We start from the raw sequence: 20,926 nt of genomic DNA, 5'->3' as shown, positions 1-20,926 counted from the left end.
CTTTATTACTAAGGATTTTTGCATGAAGAAGTCTTAAAGGCACAACAGTCTGGCTGCTTAACTGTAGGAATACTCTGTTGTTTACATCAGCTGAGTGTGATATCAGGGTTTGGGTTTTGGTTGGAAATAAGCAGGAAAAAATAAAGTTTTAAGAAGTAAATTAAATTTAGTTTTCATCCAGATGTTATGAATACACTGAAAAACTGTAAAAAACAGTTTCATTTTTTCCATCAGGTGTCAATCAAGACTGCAAAAGTTTTGAACTATAGATCTTGCAGGGTTAATCAATGTTTAAAACTGGTAGTGTGTTCTCAGAACGTCATTGTTTTTACAGCGTGAATGGAAACTGCATGGAAACCTGTGTCTTAAAGTACATTTAAATAGAAACATTGCAAAAATATATTCACAGTTATAAAATAATATTGGGTTTCTTAGACTAAAGACTTGCTGTCATTAGGTTTTAACACTGAAAGGCTATATAACTACTGATTTCACACATCCTACAGTTATGAAACTCCTGATTTGACTGGAGTCAGTTAAAGAAATAGGTATCTCTTCTAGGGAGAGTTGAAATATTGCAAAAGATGTAGAACAGGATACTCAAAAGGTTAAGAATCAAAAGATTCTTTAAGAAGGTAGTTCCTGCTGCTGCTAAGTCGCTGCAGTCATGTCCGACTCTGTGCGACGCCATAGACGGCAGCCCACCAGGCTCCTCCGTTTCTGGCATTCTCCAGGCAAGAACATATGACTTTTGGTTTTTAATGTGTTTACTGAATTGGAAAAATGGTAAACATTTCTATTTTTTCCTTTTCCATATTTGCTAAGTGTACCTTGTATGGCTTCAAATAGCATGAGGGGGCTAGCTGTATCAAGTCTCCCCCTTCAGAAGTTTGCATGCTGGGCACTCTGAAATCAAACTTGTATTTGCATGTGTTTTGTTTAAATCTTAAGGCTCATTAGTATATTTCAGTATTCTAACATCCCCTCAAATATGCAGATGACACCACCCTTATGGCAGAAAGTGAAGAGGAACTAAAAAGCCTCTTGATGAAAGTGAAAGAGGAGAGTGAAAAAGTTGGGTTAAAGCTCAACATTCAGAAAACGAAGATCATGGCATGTGGTCCCATCACTTCATGGCAAATAGATGGGGAAACAGTGGAAACAGTGTCAGACTTTATTTTTTGGGGCTCCAAAATCACTGCAGATAGTAACTGCAGCCATGAAATTAAAAGACGCTTACTCCTTGGAAGAAAAGTTATGACCAACCTAGATAGCATATTCAAAAGCAGAGATATTACTTTGCCGACTAAGGTCCATCTAGTCAAGGCTATGGTTTTTCCAGTAGTCATGTATGAATGTGAGAGTTGGACTGTGAAGAAGGCTGAGTGCCGAAGAATTGATGCTTTTGAACTGTGGTGTTGTAGAAGACTCTTGAGAGTCCCTTAGACTGCAAGGAGATCCAACCAGTCCATTCCGAAGAAGATTAACCCTGGGATTTCTTTGGAAGGAATGATGCTAAAGCTGAAACTCCAGTACTGTGGCCACCTCATGCGAAAAGTTGACTCATTGGAAAAGACCCTGATGCTGGGAGGGGTTGGGGGCAGGAGGAGAAGGGGACAACAGAGGATGAGATGGCTGGATGGCATCACTGACTCAATGGACGTGAGTCTGAGTGAACTCCGGGAGTTGGTGATAGACAGGGAGGCCTGGCGTGCTGCAATTCATGGGGTCGCAAAGACCCAGACACGACTGAGCGACTGAACTGAACTGTAGGTTTTGGTCTACAAATTTGTCACATTCATCAAACTAAATCATTGACTGCCCCTAATTTACATAGTAGGTAGGACAGATATTTCTTTAACCAAAAACTTGAAGCATGAAGAGCTTTTTTGTAACTCCTGTCTTTCTCCTGTTGGATTCCATCCCTTCCTCCCCTAAAATAATAGGTGAAATATATTCAAACGAAAAAAGTTGACTGTAGTACTACAAACATGCATACCATTCACTTATGCTCATCAGTTGTGAATGTTTTGCTGTTTTTGTTCTATCTCAATATGTATGTATCTGCTTTTGTTTTTTGCAGCATCATTTACAAAATAAGTTATAAACATCATGATGGTTCATGTGTAAATATTTCAGCACGTAGCTCCTAAGAATAAGGACATTCTCTGACATAGCCATGATGCCATTATCACTTCTAAGAAATTTAACATTGACACACTTATCCCTAATGTACAGTTCATATTAAAATTTCCTTAATTGTCTCCAAAATGTACTTCATAGCTTTTTTTCCCCAGTTCAGTACAGTTCAGTCAGTCAGTTGTGTCCAACTCCGCGACCCCATGAATCACAGCACACCAGGCCTCCCTGTCCATCACCAGCTCGCGGAGTTCACTCAGACTCAGGTCCGTCGAGTCAGTGATGCCATCCAGCCATCACATCCTCCGTTGTCCCCTTCTCCTGCCCCCAATCCCTCCCAGCATCAGGATCTTTTCCAATGAGTCAACTCTTCACATGAGGTGGCCAAAGTATTGGAGTTTCAGCCTCAGCATCAGTCCTTCCAATGAACACCCAGGACTGGTCTCCTTTAGGATGGACTGGTTGGATCTCCTTGCAGTCTAAGGGACTCTCAAGAGTCTTCTCCAACATCCCAGTTCAAAAGCATCAATTATTCGGCGCTCAGCTTTCTTCACAGTCCAACTCTCCCATCCATACATGGCCACTGGAAAAACCATAGCCTTGACTAGACGGACCATTTTTGGCAAAGTAATATCTGCTTTTGAATATGCTATCTAGGTTGGTCATAACTTTTCTTCCAAGGAGTAAGCGTCTTTTAATTTCATGGCTGCAGTCCCCGTCTGCGGTGATTTGGGAAGGGTCATGCATTGCTTTTGTCAGTCTCTTTAGTATTCTTTAGTCTAGAAACTTCCCTATACCTTTTTTTCTTTCATGTCTGCCTTTTTGAAAAGTTTAAAACAGCACCAGTCTACTACAATAGCTGCTAGACACATGGGGCATTTTTTATGTGACTAGGGCAACTAAGGAACTGAAATTTCAATTTTATCTACTTTTAATTAATTTTAAATTGACCCATGTGGCTAATGGCTGTCTCATTGTACAGTGCAGGTCTGGACCATCTGTCTTGTGCACTGTCCCATAATCTGGATTTATGAGATTGTTTTCTCATGATTCCTTCCTCATTATTGGCAAAGTTGATTGCATAAGTAGTAATATTTATTTCCAATAGCATGTTTCCAGAATATGTCAATTTTCAATTATGTCAAATATATAATATTATGCCAGTTTGTCCCAGTGTTGAGTAACATAGCACTTTAATGCAACTGTTCAGCTACACTACTTATTTTGTGTGTCCCAAGATAAATTAAAAAGCAATTTAAAATAATTTAACTATTTAGTTTATTTTCATCATTAAGGTATTGGAAGTATGACTGCAATGTTGCCTTCAAGCTTGGGGTCTTGATCCTACATATAGTATGAAAGAGGCATCATGGTAGGATGGTAGACATTTAAATGTTTGTAAGATTTTGTCACATTTTCAAGACAGATGTTTATGGAGTTCAGAATAATTCTATAGAAGTAGAACTTGGCTCTGTAATGCTCCTTTTCTTTCTACCTCTCTTTTTGAGTTGGTTACAATATGTTACCCTGAGTAATACATTTAACATCTAATGCAGTATAACATTTAATATAATAGAATATTTTGGCTTTGAAAGCATTTAGGCTAGTCTGTGAATAATTAAGGGTCTATTCTAATGAATTTTTACCATATTGATAATTATTTGACCTGTAAAAAATTTTTTCTTTAGTCTTTCAGAACTGTATACACATGTATTAGTGTATATATTAGTACTAGTAATGAAGACTGATAGAACATGCAGCTGACAATTTACAATATTTGGTAAACTTTGAAGCAGTTCTTGTTTAGTCAAAGAAATGGATACTTTTCTAGAAAAATAGTTTATCAAAATCAACTCCACTAGAAGCAGAACTCCTAAATAGATCAGTTATCACTGAGGAAATAGAGAAAATAGTAAAAGAGCTCTTCCATAAATACCAGGATGACTTCACAGGGAAATTCTAGCAAATCTCTATAAAGATCAGGTAGTCTAGTGTTACTGCAACTACTTAAGGCCATATCAAAAGAGAAAACTTCCAAATTTATTTTTGAAGTATGACGTTGATCCCAGAATCTGTCAGAGTTTGTACAAAAAAAAAAAAAAGTTACCAGCCAGTTCCAGTTAGGAATATTGGTGTAAAAATCTTAAATAAAATACTAGTAAACAAAATCCAGCAGTCTAGAGGGGAAATGTCGTGATCTAACATGCGGGAACAGCACTTAAGGATTTTTGCTCATCCGCACCTGGCTGCGCTGGGTCTTCGCTGCTGCGCGGGCTTGTCCCTGGCTGCACTGGGCGGGGGCTGCTCTAGCTGTGCTGCCTGGCTTCTCACGGTGGCTTCTCTGCTGAGGTCCTTTAACGGACTGGACCCTGGTGGTCCGGAGTCGATGACAAGAAAGTAAAAGAGAGAGGCTGATATTCCTTGGTTTACACAGAAAACCAATAAAGTCCTTGACACAGGGCTCGCGTCACTCACGCAGGCACCGTGCGCCCTCTCTCGAGGGTCTTAGAAGCCCGGGCAGGAGAGTGAGCAAGACGGTCTTTTCACTCTCCAGAAAATTAGCTGGGGAGAGAGAGAAAGAAAGACACGGGGACCCAAGCTCTGATGGAGCAAAGGTGTTGAATTTATTCAACATAGTGTGGGTATATATACTGTCTTACAAGGTAGCTCTTTTCAGCAAAGATAAAGATCAAAAGTCCAGACTTACAAATTATCAAGGAAACATAAGGCAATCCATATCAAAGAGAGAGGGTTGTAAATAATCACTTTTACCATGTGGTTCATAAAAAGGAAGAGGGTCGTAAATAGTTACTTATCACCATATGGAAAAACTAACGAAGGAAATGCATGCGTTCCTCAGCCCCGGGAGTGGTTTGCCACCCCTCTTAATTCCTGAGTATTGAGGAATTAATAAGGCACAGAGGATTCATGACAGATCCAAAACAGCATGCAGGAAGCCTCCTGTTAAATGCTTCCTGACACTTCTCTCGTTGCCGCCTTGTAGCAGGGACTCCAGAGCACGTGGTCTTCAGTAGTTGCGGCTCATGGGTTCAGTGGTTGCTGCCGTGGGGCTCTAGAGCATGGGCTCAGTAGTGGCAGACAGGCTTAGCTGCCCCACAGCATATGGGATCTTCCCAGATCAGGAGTCAAACCTTTGTCTTCTGCATTGGCAGGTGAGTTCTTTACCACTGAGCCACCAGGGAAGCCCCGGAAAAAATGTGTGACAGAATGCAGTATCCATTTATTCCTAGAGCATTCAATAAAATTTTAATGGGAAAGCACTGGAGACATCCCACTGAAGTCAGAAACAGGGCAGGGATGCCCGTCACTGCAGCTCTGTGGTGGTTTGTTGGAAGTATTAGCCAGCACATAACAGGAAAATGTTAAAGGACGCCACAGGGAAGCAGTTAGCAAAATCCAAATAGAAGAAATCGATAGGCCAAATGACTGGATTGAAAGAGATTTAAGAGACAATCAAATACAGTTGTTTATACTTTTCTTAGGTTCTTCTTCTGAGTCTAAAATGATTCAACTGTAAAATATTTGAGACAGTTGAAATTTGAACATTGATATTGATGATACTAAGACATTATGAGTGTTACAGTCATGGTAATGATATTGAGGATTCTTTTTTTAAAAAAATGTTTTATGAAATGCTTATGAACACACTGAAATTATCATGACTAACATGAGAAAAATGTCTAAAATTTACATGAAAATAATCAGGAAAAAGGTTGAGACTGGTTGCAGAGTAAAGGTGAAACCAGAGTGGCCGTGAATTGATGATTGTTGTATCCAGGAGGTGGGCACCTGAGGATCACTGTGTTAGTCCATTGATGTACGTTTAGAATTTTCCATAATATAATTTTTTAAATAGTTATTTGCTATTCATCTTTTTTTTTTTAACCATTTATTTTATTTCTTTGGCTTGTGCTGGGGTTTTAGTTGCAGCATGCAGGATCTTTAGTTGCAGCGTGTGGGATCTAGTTCCCCTGATTAAGGATGGAACCCCCTACACTGGGAGCTCGGAGTCTTAGCCACTGGACCACCAGGAAAGTCCCTAGTTCATCTTTAATCTAAACTCTTCGTGGATATAGGTTTAAAGAGTGCATTATCACTAGAAGAGGGAGGTAGGCTTTCTTTAGATATTTTGTAGATATTTATTTTAATTTGCAAATTTTTCACTGCCAAACACTGTTACTAAAAAAAGTGTAAGTTAGCATTTAATAATCTTTGTGTTAAAGACTTGGTTTTAGATACTTATTAAGTGGGCTAAGCCTCAATTTGGCTTTAATTGTTAGTGGTAGATATCAGAAGTTTAGACAAAAGGGTTATCAGAAAAGTTTTAGTAACTTTTAAATGAGATAGCAGTTTTTTAACGAGAGAATTACTCCAATACAAAATAAAAAGTTTAAAAAAAGAATCACTGTATTTTACAGCACAGGGAATAAAGTCAATTTAGTGCATACAGGTTATTAAAACGATAAGTGGGATATAACCATTAAAAGTTGTTAACCACAAGTGTTGTACACTGAAAACATAATTTTATAGAGTTTAAAAGAGAATTACATATTTACATTTCTTACTAAGGTTATTATACCAAATCCAAATGCTTTGCCTAAAGTTTTGGTTTAAATTTTCAGATGGATTTAATGCCTTTTATTAACAAAGCTGGCTGTGAATGTCTTAATGAAAGTGATGAGCATGGGTTTGACAACTGTTTACGAAAAGACATGACCTTCCTGGAATCTGATTGTGATGAACAGGTAACTGAACGCTCAGGGCTTGTGGAGATTGTCAGTGTTTGTGTCCAGACACGTGTCCATCTCATGGTCTCATGTCTCTCCTTCCCAGATGATCACTTTTTTCTTCCTTTTTATAACTTCACCTCTGTCCTCTGACCCTGTCAACTCACCCCCTTTCTTTGTTTGTTTATGCCAGCTGCACTGCAGAGAATCACAGAACTCTTGGATTGTCTGGAAACCTGGGTTGAGCCTTCACTATTCTTAAGTCCTTTTGTTCATTCTTGAGCTGCCTTCCTGTTTTCTGCCCACCTGAGTGAGACCTCATTGGAGGAGCACCCCTTTTGTGTCTAGTCCTCACTCCCGGTGTAAGCCCACTGTGTTTCCCTGTGTTCTCCTGCAGTGTCGTCACAGAGGAAGAGGGTGGTGTAGTTCTGCCTTGATCATGCCGTCTGTCTTCATCTTGCCTGATATTTAAAATTTTATTGTCTTAAAAATTTTTTTCTTAATTAATTACTATACCATTGCCTCTGCTTTGTCCCTATTCCGGTATACCTTTTATATGTTCACAAAAGTTATTTCTCTAAAATATAAATCATATTTATATTTTGATTTCTTAAAAGAGTCAAATGATTCTTCAGTGGCTTCAGGAAGAGGATGTCATATGCTTACTGACTTTACCTACTTCTAGCTTTCTACTCTCATGTCCTCTTCACCTATGGTTCAGGTCCCTCAATGGGTCATGTTTATTTCCTGACACCCAAATACAGGTCAAGTATTAAAAGTACTTACATAGCTAAAGAGAGTAGTCTAAGTATTTTCTTAAGCAAATAGACCACAGTGATTTGAAATAAATCTAAATCCCATCTTCCTTTGCTCCAGCCGGAACTATCTTATTTTATTGCTTGAAAATACCGTTCATGTTGTGAGCCTTGTAAATGGTGCCCTAAACGTAATGTGGTGATGTGTATCAGAAGGGCTGGCTACAGCTTCCCTGAAATCTTCCTGCTGAGGAAACCTTCCTCCCAGGATGGACGCATAGGTACCTTCATCAGACAAAGTTTTGGCTGGAAAGAAGATTGAGTGAGTGAATCAGAGAGAGGCAACTCAGCAGTTTTGTATTTCAGTTCCCTTGGGTGGCTTTCTAGATTCAGTGAGTCAAATTCATTTAGGATGGAAGTTTGGAGGTTACTAATAGAGCTGTGAGTCCTGCTCTCCTGAGTTTTGAATCAAGTAGAGTCCACTTGAGACCTAGTCTCTCCACATAACCTGTGTGCATTGTGTCTACGTTGCCAAGTGACATGGGTAGATGCCTCCACAGATAAACTGTTTCAGAAAAAGAAGCTCAATGTGTTAAAATACATAGTTTAAGTTTTAATTTGGGGTTTTTGTTTAATTTTTGGGGGGGGGAGTGGATTGTTGCTAGTTTTTAGTTTGAGGCCTTAGGTTCTTAACATACAATTTTAATTAATTCTGTTAAGGTTTTTTGTTATTCCTTTATAAAAATAATAGATTATTGTATTTCTCAAATGTCAAACTAATCAAGTTACTTTCAGCTTACTGATACTCTGTATTACATTAGTTTTGTTAGGTGAATTAAATTTTTTCTGCTTCTTAATTATTTTAATTGTCCTTAGCTGTTGTGTTACTTATTTAAGATGTTTAACAGCCCTTTAAAAATGAGACAATTATTTTTTCTCACAGCTTCTTATTACCGTGGCATTCAATCAGCCTGTTAAGCTTTATTCAATGAAATTTCAAGGACCAGATAATGGTGAGTAATGGGCAGCTTTTCTATAGAGTAACTTTCTGCTCTATAGACCTGCTGGCATATATTTAAAACTTTTCTTTGTTTTAAATCGTTGTTTAGTTGATGTACGGCAGTATTTTAAGTTTCAGGTGTAAATGACAACATAGTGATTCACAGTTTTAAGGGTTATACTCCATATACAGTTACTCTAAAATCCTGGCTGTATTCCCTGTGTGTATCCTTGTAGCTTACTTATTTTACTCATAGTTGTTTGTACCTCTTTAATTCCTTACCCCTATCTTACTTGTCCCCTTCCCCTCTTCCCTGCTAGTAAATAGTTTGTTTTCTTTATTTCTGAGTCTCTTTTTTCTTAGATTCACTAGTATTATTTTTTAGATTCCACATAGTGATACCATGCAGTATTTGTCTTTTTCTGTCTGACTTGTTCCCTTTAGCATAATATCCTCCAAGTCCACCCATGTTGCTGCAAATGGCAAAGTTTCATTCCTTTTTATGGTTGAGGAGTATTTCATTGCATATAGGTATATACTCCATCTTCTTTATCCATTCTGTTGCTGGTCCCTTAGGTTTAAACCTGTTATTAAATGGAGGTAGAGAGCTCTTGTTTCGGGAAAGAGTGGAATTGTCCTTGGAACAAAGCAGTGACATATAATGTAAGATTATTGGGCCAAAAGTAATTTAAAAAAAATTTTTTTTACCATTTTCACCTGAAAACAAGGGAGCCCTTTCTTCCAACTAAGAGTTCTAGGTTAGAGGTAGCTGTTTTTCAGGGTGGGAACTGGGGGAGACTTATTTCACATTCTTCCTATTACAGGCGATAAAACTAACAGGCGAATAACTGACATAGACCCTCCTATGTGTGCACTAATTATAGTTGCATTTTCTTTATACAGATTATGATGCTGTAAACATGATTGTGCAAATTTAGCATTTCTCATTTTGTTCAATAAAGAGTTGTCCTTACTCACCCCACCCCCTTTTTTCTGTTTCTTTTTTTTTTTTTGCTGCTGGGAGTGGACATGGGATGGGGCCTGAGGTGGGGAGAGGGGGCTAGGATTTGTTGTTGCTTTCTTAGTTGATTGGGAGAAACAGTGCCCTGTTGATCAGATAGCATTCCCTTAAGTCATTTACTATTCTAAGTTTCCATGGGTTAATGATTTTTTCACTAATAAAATTTTAATTTATTTGAAAATACAAAGTATTTGTAAAAGCAAATGCCATAGAAATGAGTATGTAAGCAATGTGGCTATGCTAAGCTTCCTCAGTCAGTCACAGAATACTGGTCTGAAGCTAGAGAGACTAAGACATTCTACAGAGTGGTTTTAGCACTGAGCACAGCCTGATCCCTAAGACGAAATTTGGCAATTTGTGTAGTTAATTTCCTCTGGCTAAATATTGTCACTGATAATGTTTTTCTCCTAAATAACAAAAGGTGCCAGCTGATGGCAACTGCAAGACTGAGCTCAGTGTTTCTTTTATGAAACTTCTCGTCATCCTGCATGAGCTGTTGACTGCACTGCTGCCTTGCCAGTACCTCCTCCCTGGGAGCTGTGCATTCCTCATTGCCTGTCTCTTACAGTTGAGGGCAGGAACTCTGTGTCTATGTATGCGTGTGCATGTGTGTGTGTGTGTGTTTTAATCTAGTATTCCTAGTATTTGGTGTAGTTTTAGCAGGCCAAGAATATACCACTAAATGTCTATTGAGAGAGGAGGAGTATGGCTGTGAAAATACTCAGACGTTGTTAAAATTTCTAAAGATAGAGGTTGGTATGTGCATATGTGGGCACGCCTGTTTGTATAGAGTGAACGTAATGATAAAGAGGACAAAGTATTAGATGTTTGATGTTAGCATTTAATTTTATTTCTGTAGGTCAGGGTCCTAAATATGTAAAAATTTTTATCAATCTACCACGATCTATGGATTTTGAAGAGGCAGAAAGAAGTGAGCCAACTCAAGCTCTGGAACTAACAGAGGATGATATTAAAGAAGATGGTATTGTCCCTCTTCGTTATGTTAAGTTTCAGAACGTTAACAGTGTAACTGTAAGTAGTGTTTCATTCAGATGGATGCAACGGGTTGTGGGTGACAATTCATGCTGTCTTCAGTGTCCTAGCTGATTCAAGTTATCCTTAAAAATAGTTAATTGTCCATTTGGTTTGAAATGCATAAAAACGTCTAATGAGCTAATTAAATTTTCTTCTTTTTAATTCATCTGTGTGCCCTAAAAAGGAAGGTGGATTTTTTTTATTTGTAGGTTTGTCAGATACATACATATATGGCATGTATATGCCAACTTTTGTTAAAAGTTTATTCTAGAACATTTATTCTTAAACCAGATACTCATTCTTCCTTCGTACCTGGTAATGAGTGAGGATACGTTTCTAAAATCCAGTTTACTTTTGAATCGTGTAGTGGCCATGATATCGGTAAAAATTGACTTTTTGAAAGCATAATTTTGTGTTATCTTAATATACGTTATGAAATGAGCAGCTTTTTAGCAGTTGCTAATTGCTTTTTTGAATTCTAGTATTAAACCCAGCACATGCTTCTAAACCACCTGTCAACCAGAGCTCCTTCCATCAGAGTGGGGGTTTAGGAGAGTTAGTAGAATGCTGAGCAAAAGGAGCTGGGAGCAGCCCAGAGTCACTGGAGAGCAGACTTGCCAAAGGAGCGTAATTTCTTTGTGTCAGTAGATTCCGGTTTTTGCAAATTAGAAGAACGCTATAGCTGTGTTCATTTTGGGACGTTTTCAGTGGAATTTCACAGAATATACTTAGTGGTAAGGTAAAGGATTATATTGAGTTTTGAGTAGAAGTATTTTACCCAGATGAAATTAAAGAAAATGGTTATATCAAACTGGAACACTGGTTATGAAATATTTTCTTGACTTTATTCATTTGTAACACATTTATTTGTAACATAATTTACAAATATTTTGTTACATATTTATAACATATTTGTAGCATTCAATTAATAACACCTGTTGCTTTATGTAGTGATGGGAGGAAGGCATTTGTTTATTGGGAAAAGCCCTTTAAACCCAGAGATCCTAACATAATCTCTTCTGTCTTTGAGAATCATTGAACATAATTACTTTGTGATAGGTTCACAGTTTTTACTGTGTCCTATTAAATCATACTTTTAAACTCATCATTTTAGTCAGTGACTTAAGTTCAGACACAGAAGGCACACCTGTCACTTTTTTTGATGATTAAGTTGAAATCGAAATGACAGTTTTGATCAGAAAGTCTAATCAAAATAAGTATATGAATTTTTAAAAGCAGTAAATATAAACTGTTGTGCTTAGATTTAAAAAGCATTGCAAATAAATAGAGAACTACTTTAATAGTCCACTTATCATAGACTTGAAGTTTTTAATTGGTAAGCTCAATTCAAGATGAACCTGTGGTTGCCTACAAAAAACAACAAAACTGATTTTCATCTGAAAATGGAAAAAGAATGTTGCCCAAATCAAGAGAGGCGATATTCTTAAGGAGACAGCATCTAGAGTATTATTTTTAAAAATGGAGCCAATTTAAATAATCCAGTGTATTGAAAAAGAACCTATGAGTAAAGCGTCTGTCCCCTAACGTGCTGAGGGAAATTTTTAAATAGAAAGTATAAAAGAAGCAAGCTTAATAAAACATGCAAGGCACAGTATGGGCTTCCCAGGTAGTTCAGTGGGTAAAGAATCTGCCTGCAATGCAGGAAGCACAGGTTTGATCCCTGGATTGGAAAGATCTCCTGGAGAAAGACGTGGCAGCCCACTCCTGTATTCTTGCCGGGAGACTCCCATGGCCAGAGGAGCCTGGTGGACTACAGTCTACGGGGTTGCAGAGAGTTGGACATGATTGAAGCTACTGAACACATACAGAGACGAGCTTAAAAAAACATGCGAAGCGCAGGCTAGTTTTAGGAACTGATTTCCAGCGCGCTCTTTTTTTTCTTTTAACATTTTAAGGAATAGAATGAATGATGGATTATCAGAAAGAATATAACTGCCAAGATTTTCCTCAGTAAAAATTATAATTTTAGTAAAATTTCAGTAACATTCTGTCCATTGTAATCTTGAGTTTCATACTCTTTCAGTATTCCCTGTAAATAATTTAATTTTGACCCTTCAACATGATCACGCCAAATCATGCAGAGCTTACATATGTAAATATCCTGCCACAATCCCCCTGGACAAGGTAAGAACAGCCGAGCAGACAGTAGAATTAACGATGCTATAGGAATCCTAGTGTAAATGTAATTTGGATTAATCCTTATAAAGAACGGAAGGTGTTTTTATTAATAACCTAAGAAAATCGATTAAATGAGCATGTTTATTGAAAAAGAAGTATAATCATTAATGGTAAAATTCTTTGTGTGTATAGATATTTGTTCAGTCCAATCAAGGTGAAGAAGAAACAACAAGAATTTCATATTTTACTTTTATTGGGACTCCAGTCCAGGCAACAAATATGAATGACTTCAAACGAGTAAGTTTGTTTAAATGATATCTAGGAGAAATAAAAATAGTAATCTTAAAGAAATAATTTTAAAATTAATCATATTATATCATGAAATCTTATAAGGATAAACAGAACAGTAGGGTCTTCTAATCACATTTTTAGATTTCTTACAAAGAGAAATCTCTAATAAGTCTCATTGACACAGTGTCTATTAATGAATGGCATCCAAATAAGAAGGTATAAGTTATTGTTTTGTTGTAGAAGGTAGTTAGGGATAGTGAAAAATTGGAGTACATTAAGTCATTATTTGTGACTTTTTTAAGAACTTTGCTTCCTTATATTAAGATTTTGATTATCATTGTTTCTGATGAAAACATTTAAAATGACAGTGATTTTAATCAAGAAGAATGGGTTCCTTTGCTTCACTGAGATGCTTTTAAACCATGTCTTTGTGCTGAAGAACACATTTCAGCAAATAATTCTTCATTGAACAGGCATATGTGTTCAGTGGCTTTTTGGGTTTGGTTTTTGTTTTTGAGCACATACTCCTAAGGTTTGCATAAGAATTTATGTTACCATGAGGCCTTTAGAAATGAGAGCATTGTACTTCTAACTGGTAACGATTCCTGAAGATGACTCTTAAAATACACAACCACAGAGCATAGATTGCCATCAGGAACTTTATCAGTATAGAACCCAGTTGCTGTACTCAGATCAGATGTGCAGCAGCACATGAGATGTAGGTATTGCAGTATTTCCAATGGCTGCAGCTGGTCTAGAACTTGGGGTGATTATTAAGAGAGGAAGTGTTTCCCCAGGGCTGCCAGTGTGTGGAGGAAGAGGCACCTGGTTTACCAATTTAGACCCCTGTTTGGGGAATTAAGCCGTGAAACACCCAGAAAACTCATTCTTTTTGATGAAGTTTAATTTTAATTCAGTTGCAGGAAAATAAATTTCATAACAGTGGATGAACTTAAGAAGCTGGACACTGACAATAGATACTTTAACATTATTTTCCAACTGCTGTCTTCTGTCTCACAGTGTAGTTAACTTTTGGGAGCTGTAGGAACAGTTTTATTCTTAGATCTGTCATATGGGATGTTTCACATACGTGTAATGACAGGTCAGAAGAAGCAGAGATTAAACATCTACGTTTTTATGATACGAAATGTGCTGCACTGGGAAACTGTGTGAGCAACGAAGACATTCTGGCTGCCTGCTCTGCTCCTTGCTTGTTAGAGTCAGATGCCGTTGGATTTGGCTTTAACTGTGCCTTGCGTAGCTTGCTTCTAGCGCAGTTCTTTCCTAAGATCTGTTTATCTACATCCCGTTATTTCCTCTGGTTTCCTGCTTCTCACCTCAGCTTGTGCTCCTTGATTTCCATGTTTCCTCCAGGAAACCCCTGCTCTTACTTACCTTCTTACCAGCCTGCCATCCAGTTACAGTTTTTCTAGTGTGCATTAATAATTGCCCATCTCAGGATGCGTCTACCTCTTTGTTTTTAACATCCCCTCTCCTATCCCTAGCTCTTCCCTGGTGGCTCAGTGGTAAAGAATCCACCTGCCAATGCAGGAGATGCGGGTTCAATCCCTAGTTCAGGAAGATCCTCTGGAGAAAGAAATGGCAACCCACTCTAGTAGTGCCTGGGAATCCCCATGAACAGAGGAGCCTGGTGGCTACAGTCCATGAGGTCACAAAAGAGTCTGACACGACGTAGCAACTGAACAACAGTTCACATCTCTTCCAGCCTATTCTCTCTTTTTTGACTACCAAACTACCTTCTTTGACTGTCTTTAGGATAGTAGGGGTATTTTTCTTTTCTTCTTTGAGAGTATTTGTATTTGTTCTACAATACTATATGTTTAACTAGGTACTTTTTTTACCTTATTAAAAATGACTGGAGAACAGTAGTTCTTAAAACTTCATGGTCCCAGGACGCCTTTACACTGTTAAAGATTGTTGTGGGCCAGTATTTATCTAATACTTACCATCTTAGAAGTTAAAACTGGGAAATTTAAACAATATTTATTTATTTACAAATAATAAAATTATTGTGTTAGCACAAGTGATTTTTTAAATTAAAATACTTATTTTCCAAAACAAAAACCAATTTTTTGAGAAGAACATTGTTTTACATTTTGAGGAACTATCGTATACAGTCTAGCTTAGTAGGGTCCTCTCATTCTCCTAGTTGCTTCTGCAGCCAGTCTTGCTGTCATAAGTCATGTAGCCTCTGGAAAACTTCATTGTATATTGTGAGACAGTGAGAGTTAAAGAGGCAGATAACAATTTATTTAGCATTATTATGAAAGCACTTTTGACCTTGAAGACTCCCTGAATGGATTTCAAGGTCACCCAGCTTGGATTACACTGAGAACTGCTGCAAAAATTATGTAACAGTGTAATGGACTTCCTTCTTGGTGTTCTGGACTTTTTAATCCTTTGCTTTTATAATGTCTGATAAATTTTAATCGTTTGAATGATTTTCTTACGTATATTAATGTTACATTTTCTTCCAGTAGTTTTTGAATGAGATTGCGCTGCTTGTGTCCTTCATTGTCCTGTAGTGTTATTTCTCAAAAGTAAGCTAATATTTTAGTAGTTTTCATATTGTGCTAAGCCAGCAACTTTAGTGTAGGAAAGCTGCAGTTAAAAAGCTAGCTTATGTTTAACTGAAATTAGCCTTATTGAGAGTCACTTATTAAAAGCCATCAGTGGGTTTGGAGTCTAGTGAAGGAAATAATAGATCTGTGCTCTGATCTTGTAGCCCCTGTGGTACTGTGTTAACGTGTAGTCGTAATCTCTGATAGTAACAAGTTTATATTGCTGAAGGGTAATGCCCTAACATTTGGAATGCCAATCGATATGAACCAAAGCTTAGTTCAAGGCAACAGTGGGCACTCTAGGTAGAATGGAAAACCAGGAGCCCTGGGCATGGAACTGAGATGGTGCAAGTCCTTCATTCAAGGACAAGTCAAGTGTGGAACTTTCTCTTATATAGTCAGTTTGACTTTTAAAGGCATTGGACACAGTAATTAGAATTTAAAATTTCTATATAGATTTGGCATGTGTTTTATCAGCACAGAGAGGAGAGTTCCAGCACCTCTTTGTGTAGTGGAGAGAATTGTATAAAATGATTTTAATGAATGGTAGAATTGTGTAGCATTTTCAGTTTCTGTTTTATGTTGCATGAGTTGTTCCTGGTTAATTTTAGGTCTCAGAATGTCATTGATATTCTCCTTAGGTTATTAAGATGACAGAAGCTAAGCTAATGCTGTTGAATCTTGGTTGTGGATAGAAGTCTTAGACCACCTCGCATACTCTTACAGTTTTAGAAGGTCATACTTGTCAGATTTGGGAGACTAGAACATACCTTTTATTTTTCTATTTTTGGCTCATAGGAGGCATTGTGCCCAGATTATAATACATAGTTAGGCTGTCTGTTGTTGTAGTAAATGTATTTATGTTGCAGCATGAAGAAAGCTTGCCATTTTAATTGGAAGTAGATGTTTTCTTTGCAAAAATATGCTCTTCACATGGTTTGCTTTATTTTAATACAAAAGTAATATAAGTATTCAAAACTGAGCAAAAGTGAAGGGGCTTCTGCTTCTTAGGGAATGAGGTGCATGTGAAAAGCAAAGCAGATTTTCTATCACGGTAATACAAATAGACTTTTCTTAACTGGCCATTCACCGTATCAGCTATTTTTGTAACATTTTTGTCTGTTTATTTTTCAGCTTTTTTAATCCAACTCAAATGAACTAAAAACAGAAGATTTTTAAAAATGAAGTAATATAAAGATTGACCTTATCTCACTCCACTCCCCTCCTTGCTTCTCTGCTCATCTAGCACCTGTCTGCTCTCACCCTTCTCACGTTCTCGCCATTGCTGGGGCAAGATTTCTACAGCTTCTGTCATCTGGATCAACCCCCTTGTTACCTAGATTGCCTCAACCATCTCTGTCTTCAAGTCTCATTCTAGTCAATGTTTCTCAGTTGGCCTTTTATTTTGTTTCAGTTTTTGTTCTGATCTTGCGACTAGGTGCTTTAGTTTCATTACCATACCAGGTTGTTCGCCCAACTTTTTGTTTTTTACTTTCTCCTGTCTCATTTAATTTTGTACTACATTTTGAGAAATAATATTGCAGTGAAACTTAACATCGTCATAAATATTTTTAGATTTAAATAGTTGGATAATGTTTTAATCTGATCTAAAGTTTATATTTTTTAGAAACAATAGAATCATTTTGGAAATCAAATATGAGCAGTTTCACCAAGTTCTTTTATATTAGAGCTAGTGTAATATACTGATTAGGCTGAAATTGAGAGATACGGGTTTTCTCATTGGAACTGTAGCCCTAGAGTCTTTTTGCTGATTAATTATGGGCCTGTCCTCTGCTTTGCCAACGCAAGTGAGTTCGAAGCCAGTTGAAAGACTTACGGACTAAAAGTTAGGCTAAGTTCAAATATTAACATAGACAATCAGTGGACTCTTTATTGAATATTTTTGATACTTAATTTTGATGTACCAAAACTTTTGTTTGTCGGAGGTATAATATTAAGACTTAAAAGTGAATAAAAGAGCTTTACTGTTGGGGTGAGAAACTCCTTATTGGAATGCTGAATTTCTTCTTTTTTCCAGAGAATGCACATTGGCAAGTTGAGAGTTATCAGCCTGTGAAACAGTATGCAGATTCGTGTCTTCTACTGTATCACATCTGCTAAAATGTTAATTTTTAGTATTAATTGTTTTTGTTTTCTTTTGCTTAATCTAATAGCTCTGTGTTTGTGTGTTCCCAAGTGATATAATGATCAACAATGCTTTCAGTGTTTATCTGCTTAAATTCATTTGCGGTACAAATAGCGCCACCTCCCCTTCTTTTTAGGAAGACTCCCCTCTCCCCCGGCTCTTAAAACCTGAACTTCTTACTCTCATCTACATACTCTTTTATGAGACTGTCTTCTGTATCTTTTTCGGCTTTTTGGACTTTTGTAACACGTGGTTTCCTTGGATTAAAGAGGAGTTATTTTAAAGCAATAAAAGTATTTTTCCTCAAGATGGGGAAAACAGCATTTCTTGTAAAATGTGATTAGGAATTCAGTAGAATGGGTTTTTATCATCTTTTCCCGTGAATCTGGGATTCCCAGAATCCCAAGTTCTGTTTTAGACCCGATTTGTACTGAAGATCTTTGCGTTTCGCTCGATTGAGACACTGCCTTTTAGACCAGAGTCAATTTAAAATATGAAAATTGTATTTACAAATGTACATAGAAATTTTTGTTATATGTAAATATATGTTCAGTGGCTTGCAAGTAGATTTCCTTGGAGGCATTTCTGCCATGAGAATACATTATTATGAACTTTAGGTTTAAAGTAAATTGTTTGATTAGAATGTAGTTTTAGAACCTTCCCATAGAGGCTTTGTTTTCTAGAACTATTGTTAGAAATCAGATTTATTCATTACAGTTTCATGCTGCCACATTTATAGCAACCTAGGTCATTTTTTAAACCTTCCCCTAGAAAATTTTTCTAACCATTGACTGAAGCTAGATTTATTCTTTATATTCTAGTGTATATTTTAGTAACCAGGATTTTTTTTAATAGAAACTAGGCAAAATTAGCAATTTTTAATCTGTTTTCATTGCATGTCTACATATTGATAGAAAAGTCTAGAAACCTGTCATCTTGGGCATGAAAACATAAGTTTAGCATACTCTTTTAATTCTACATTATTTTGTGATCGACATTTGATATCTAACTGCCCAAAAATAGTATGCCAAATATGTTTCACTCATGTACCATCATCTTTTTATTAACTTCTCTAAACTGTCAACCTTGTTTTGAAAAGTTGCTTTACTTTTTCTTAAAACAGTGTGAAATACCAAAAATAGCCTGCATGTATTTTAGTTTTAATTTCTAGAGGCTGGGAGGGGAGGGAGGGTCACAGTTTGCTTCAACAATGAAGATACACTGCATGCCAAAGAAATGCAAATACAAAACTTAATACAGGTTTTAAAAATGACAACAATAGTAGTTTTTTGAAAATAACTCATATCTCGAAAACAATAAGAGGTATATATAAAGTTATTTTTGTTCTTCCTAGGTAGTTGGCAAAAAAGGAGAAAGCCACTAAAGGTGCAAAAGACACTGGAAGACCATATTGCAATCAGATCTACAGCTCCTGGGTAATTGCTTGATTCCGCCAGAGACTTTCAATATTTCATTCATTTCCATTACCAATAAATCATTGCTTTTGTTCAGATGGTATCACTAGTGTTTCTATTGTAACCTTAATACATGGAATTGTAAATAAAAGTAACTACTTTTGCCAAGCTTAATTTTTGTTGTTCTAAATAAGTATTTTCTCTTTCCATTTATGTGAAAATTGGACACCTTCTGATTTTAGCAGAGACTTCAGTGTCTGCTAGTGTATTGATCAAAAGCCCGTTTCCCTCTTCAGAGGAGCAGAACTGCTTTAGGAACTGAGGAGTGTATGTGTGCTCATGTGCTCACCGCACGTGATTCTGACAAGTGGACTTGGAAAGGCTAACTTTGTTCAGACTCATAGGTTGGTTAAACAGCAGTTGGGCATCTGGGCTATAGAAGACACCCAAATTATGAACTACCAGAAATAAATAAGTTTAATGAGACTTAACTGTTCCCACCTAAGACTGTCAGTGGGACCACAGATTTGATACCCTTTTGGATAAACTTAAAACTTGATTCATCTTTATCAACATATGTTGAAAGGTATGTTGAAAATATATGTTGAAATCCAACAGTAGGAAAAAATAAAGTACTGTGAATTCATGAAGCAGCAGGAATTGATATCTTTTAATGAAGTATTTATTATTTTAACTACCAAATGATGCAGTGTAAATATACAGAGAACTTGGTTTAAGGTTGAAAATGAATTGGCCACGTGTATGTTTAAAAGGTCTTTCACAAAAGGCTGGCAAGACCATCTGTTCCATATGACTTAAAAATCTTAAACTGTAACCTAGAAAGGATTAATTAATTTTTTTAATTTTTCTATTTTTAAAACTAAAATTTGATTTTTAAATTTCTTTGAGTATTTAAAAAATTCAGTGTTTGAAAAGAGTATATAAGACAATTTTGATTCAGTTAATAGTAAATTTGAGGTCCTGTTTGTCTAGAACTATGATCAAGATACTGATTTGCCTTTGAGACACCAATGTATTTATATATGTTTTCTGGAAAAAAAAAAAAATTATGTCCAAGTGTTTGTGATAATCACTTTCTGAAACCCTAGTGTCACTAAGTAATGTTTCGCTTCTTTGTATGGAAGCACATGAGCTGGTCTGTGGGGATGTCTACATAGCTTATGTATTTCCTGATTATATTGCCTTGGATCAGATGGAAACAGGCAAGAAGTAAACTAAATAAAAGTTTATAAAACACTCCTTAATAGAGACCATGTCAGATTAATCATATCTGGAATTAAGGGCAAGATTAATATCAGAAGTTTTGTTTTACATTTTGTACATTTAACAAAACCTCTTCGGGTAATTGTTCAAAGTGCCTCACCTTAAGTATTGCTGACCTCATTTTATTTATACTTATCAATTTGAAAGTCCAGTGAAAATAACTTCATATTTGTAAAGGATTGGACATCAGATTTGTATTGTTTGCGTGAATTTTCTATAACTCGGTTGATTGCATAATACAAACTTCATAATTATTCAAATTGTAAGCAGTGAGAAGTGAATGTTTACAGGTAACATGTTTCACTACAGGAAGTTTACAAATAAACATGCTTAGTTGACATAATTTAAAGTACCATTCTGAAATGCTGATG

General features: G+C 36.6%; 1 protein-coding gene across 1 annotated transcript in view; it reads left to right on the top strand.

Annotated features, from left to right (window-relative positions):
* TXNL1 (thioredoxin like 1) overlaps positions 1 to 20,480 on the top strand; it is a 34,148-nt gene extending 13,668 nt beyond the window's left edge. The window contains exons 4-8 of the mRNA XM_068993695.1: positions 6,783 to 6,905; positions 8,586 to 8,655; positions 10,523 to 10,695; positions 13,030 to 13,134; positions 19,211 to 20,480. Coding sequence (XP_068849796.1) covers positions 6,783 to 6,905; positions 8,586 to 8,655; positions 10,523 to 10,695; positions 13,030 to 13,134; positions 19,211 to 19,240 — 501 coding nt within the window. The 3' untranslated portion in view covers positions 19,241 to 20,480. The remainder of the gene's footprint in view (positions 1 to 6,782; positions 6,906 to 8,585; positions 8,656 to 10,522; positions 10,696 to 13,029; positions 13,135 to 19,210) is intronic.
* Positions 20,481 to 20,926: the final 446 nt, after the last annotated feature.

The sequence above is a fragment of the Capricornis sumatraensis genome, chromosome 21, assembly GCF_032405125.1.
Source record: "Capricornis sumatraensis isolate serow.1 chromosome 21, serow.2, whole genome shotgun sequence".
Lineage (NCBI taxonomy): Eukaryota > Metazoa > Chordata > Mammalia > Artiodactyla > Bovidae > Capricornis > Capricornis sumatraensis.
Note: the sequence above shows the minus strand (reverse complement) of the source record. Positions and strands in the feature narration are given on the sequence as shown.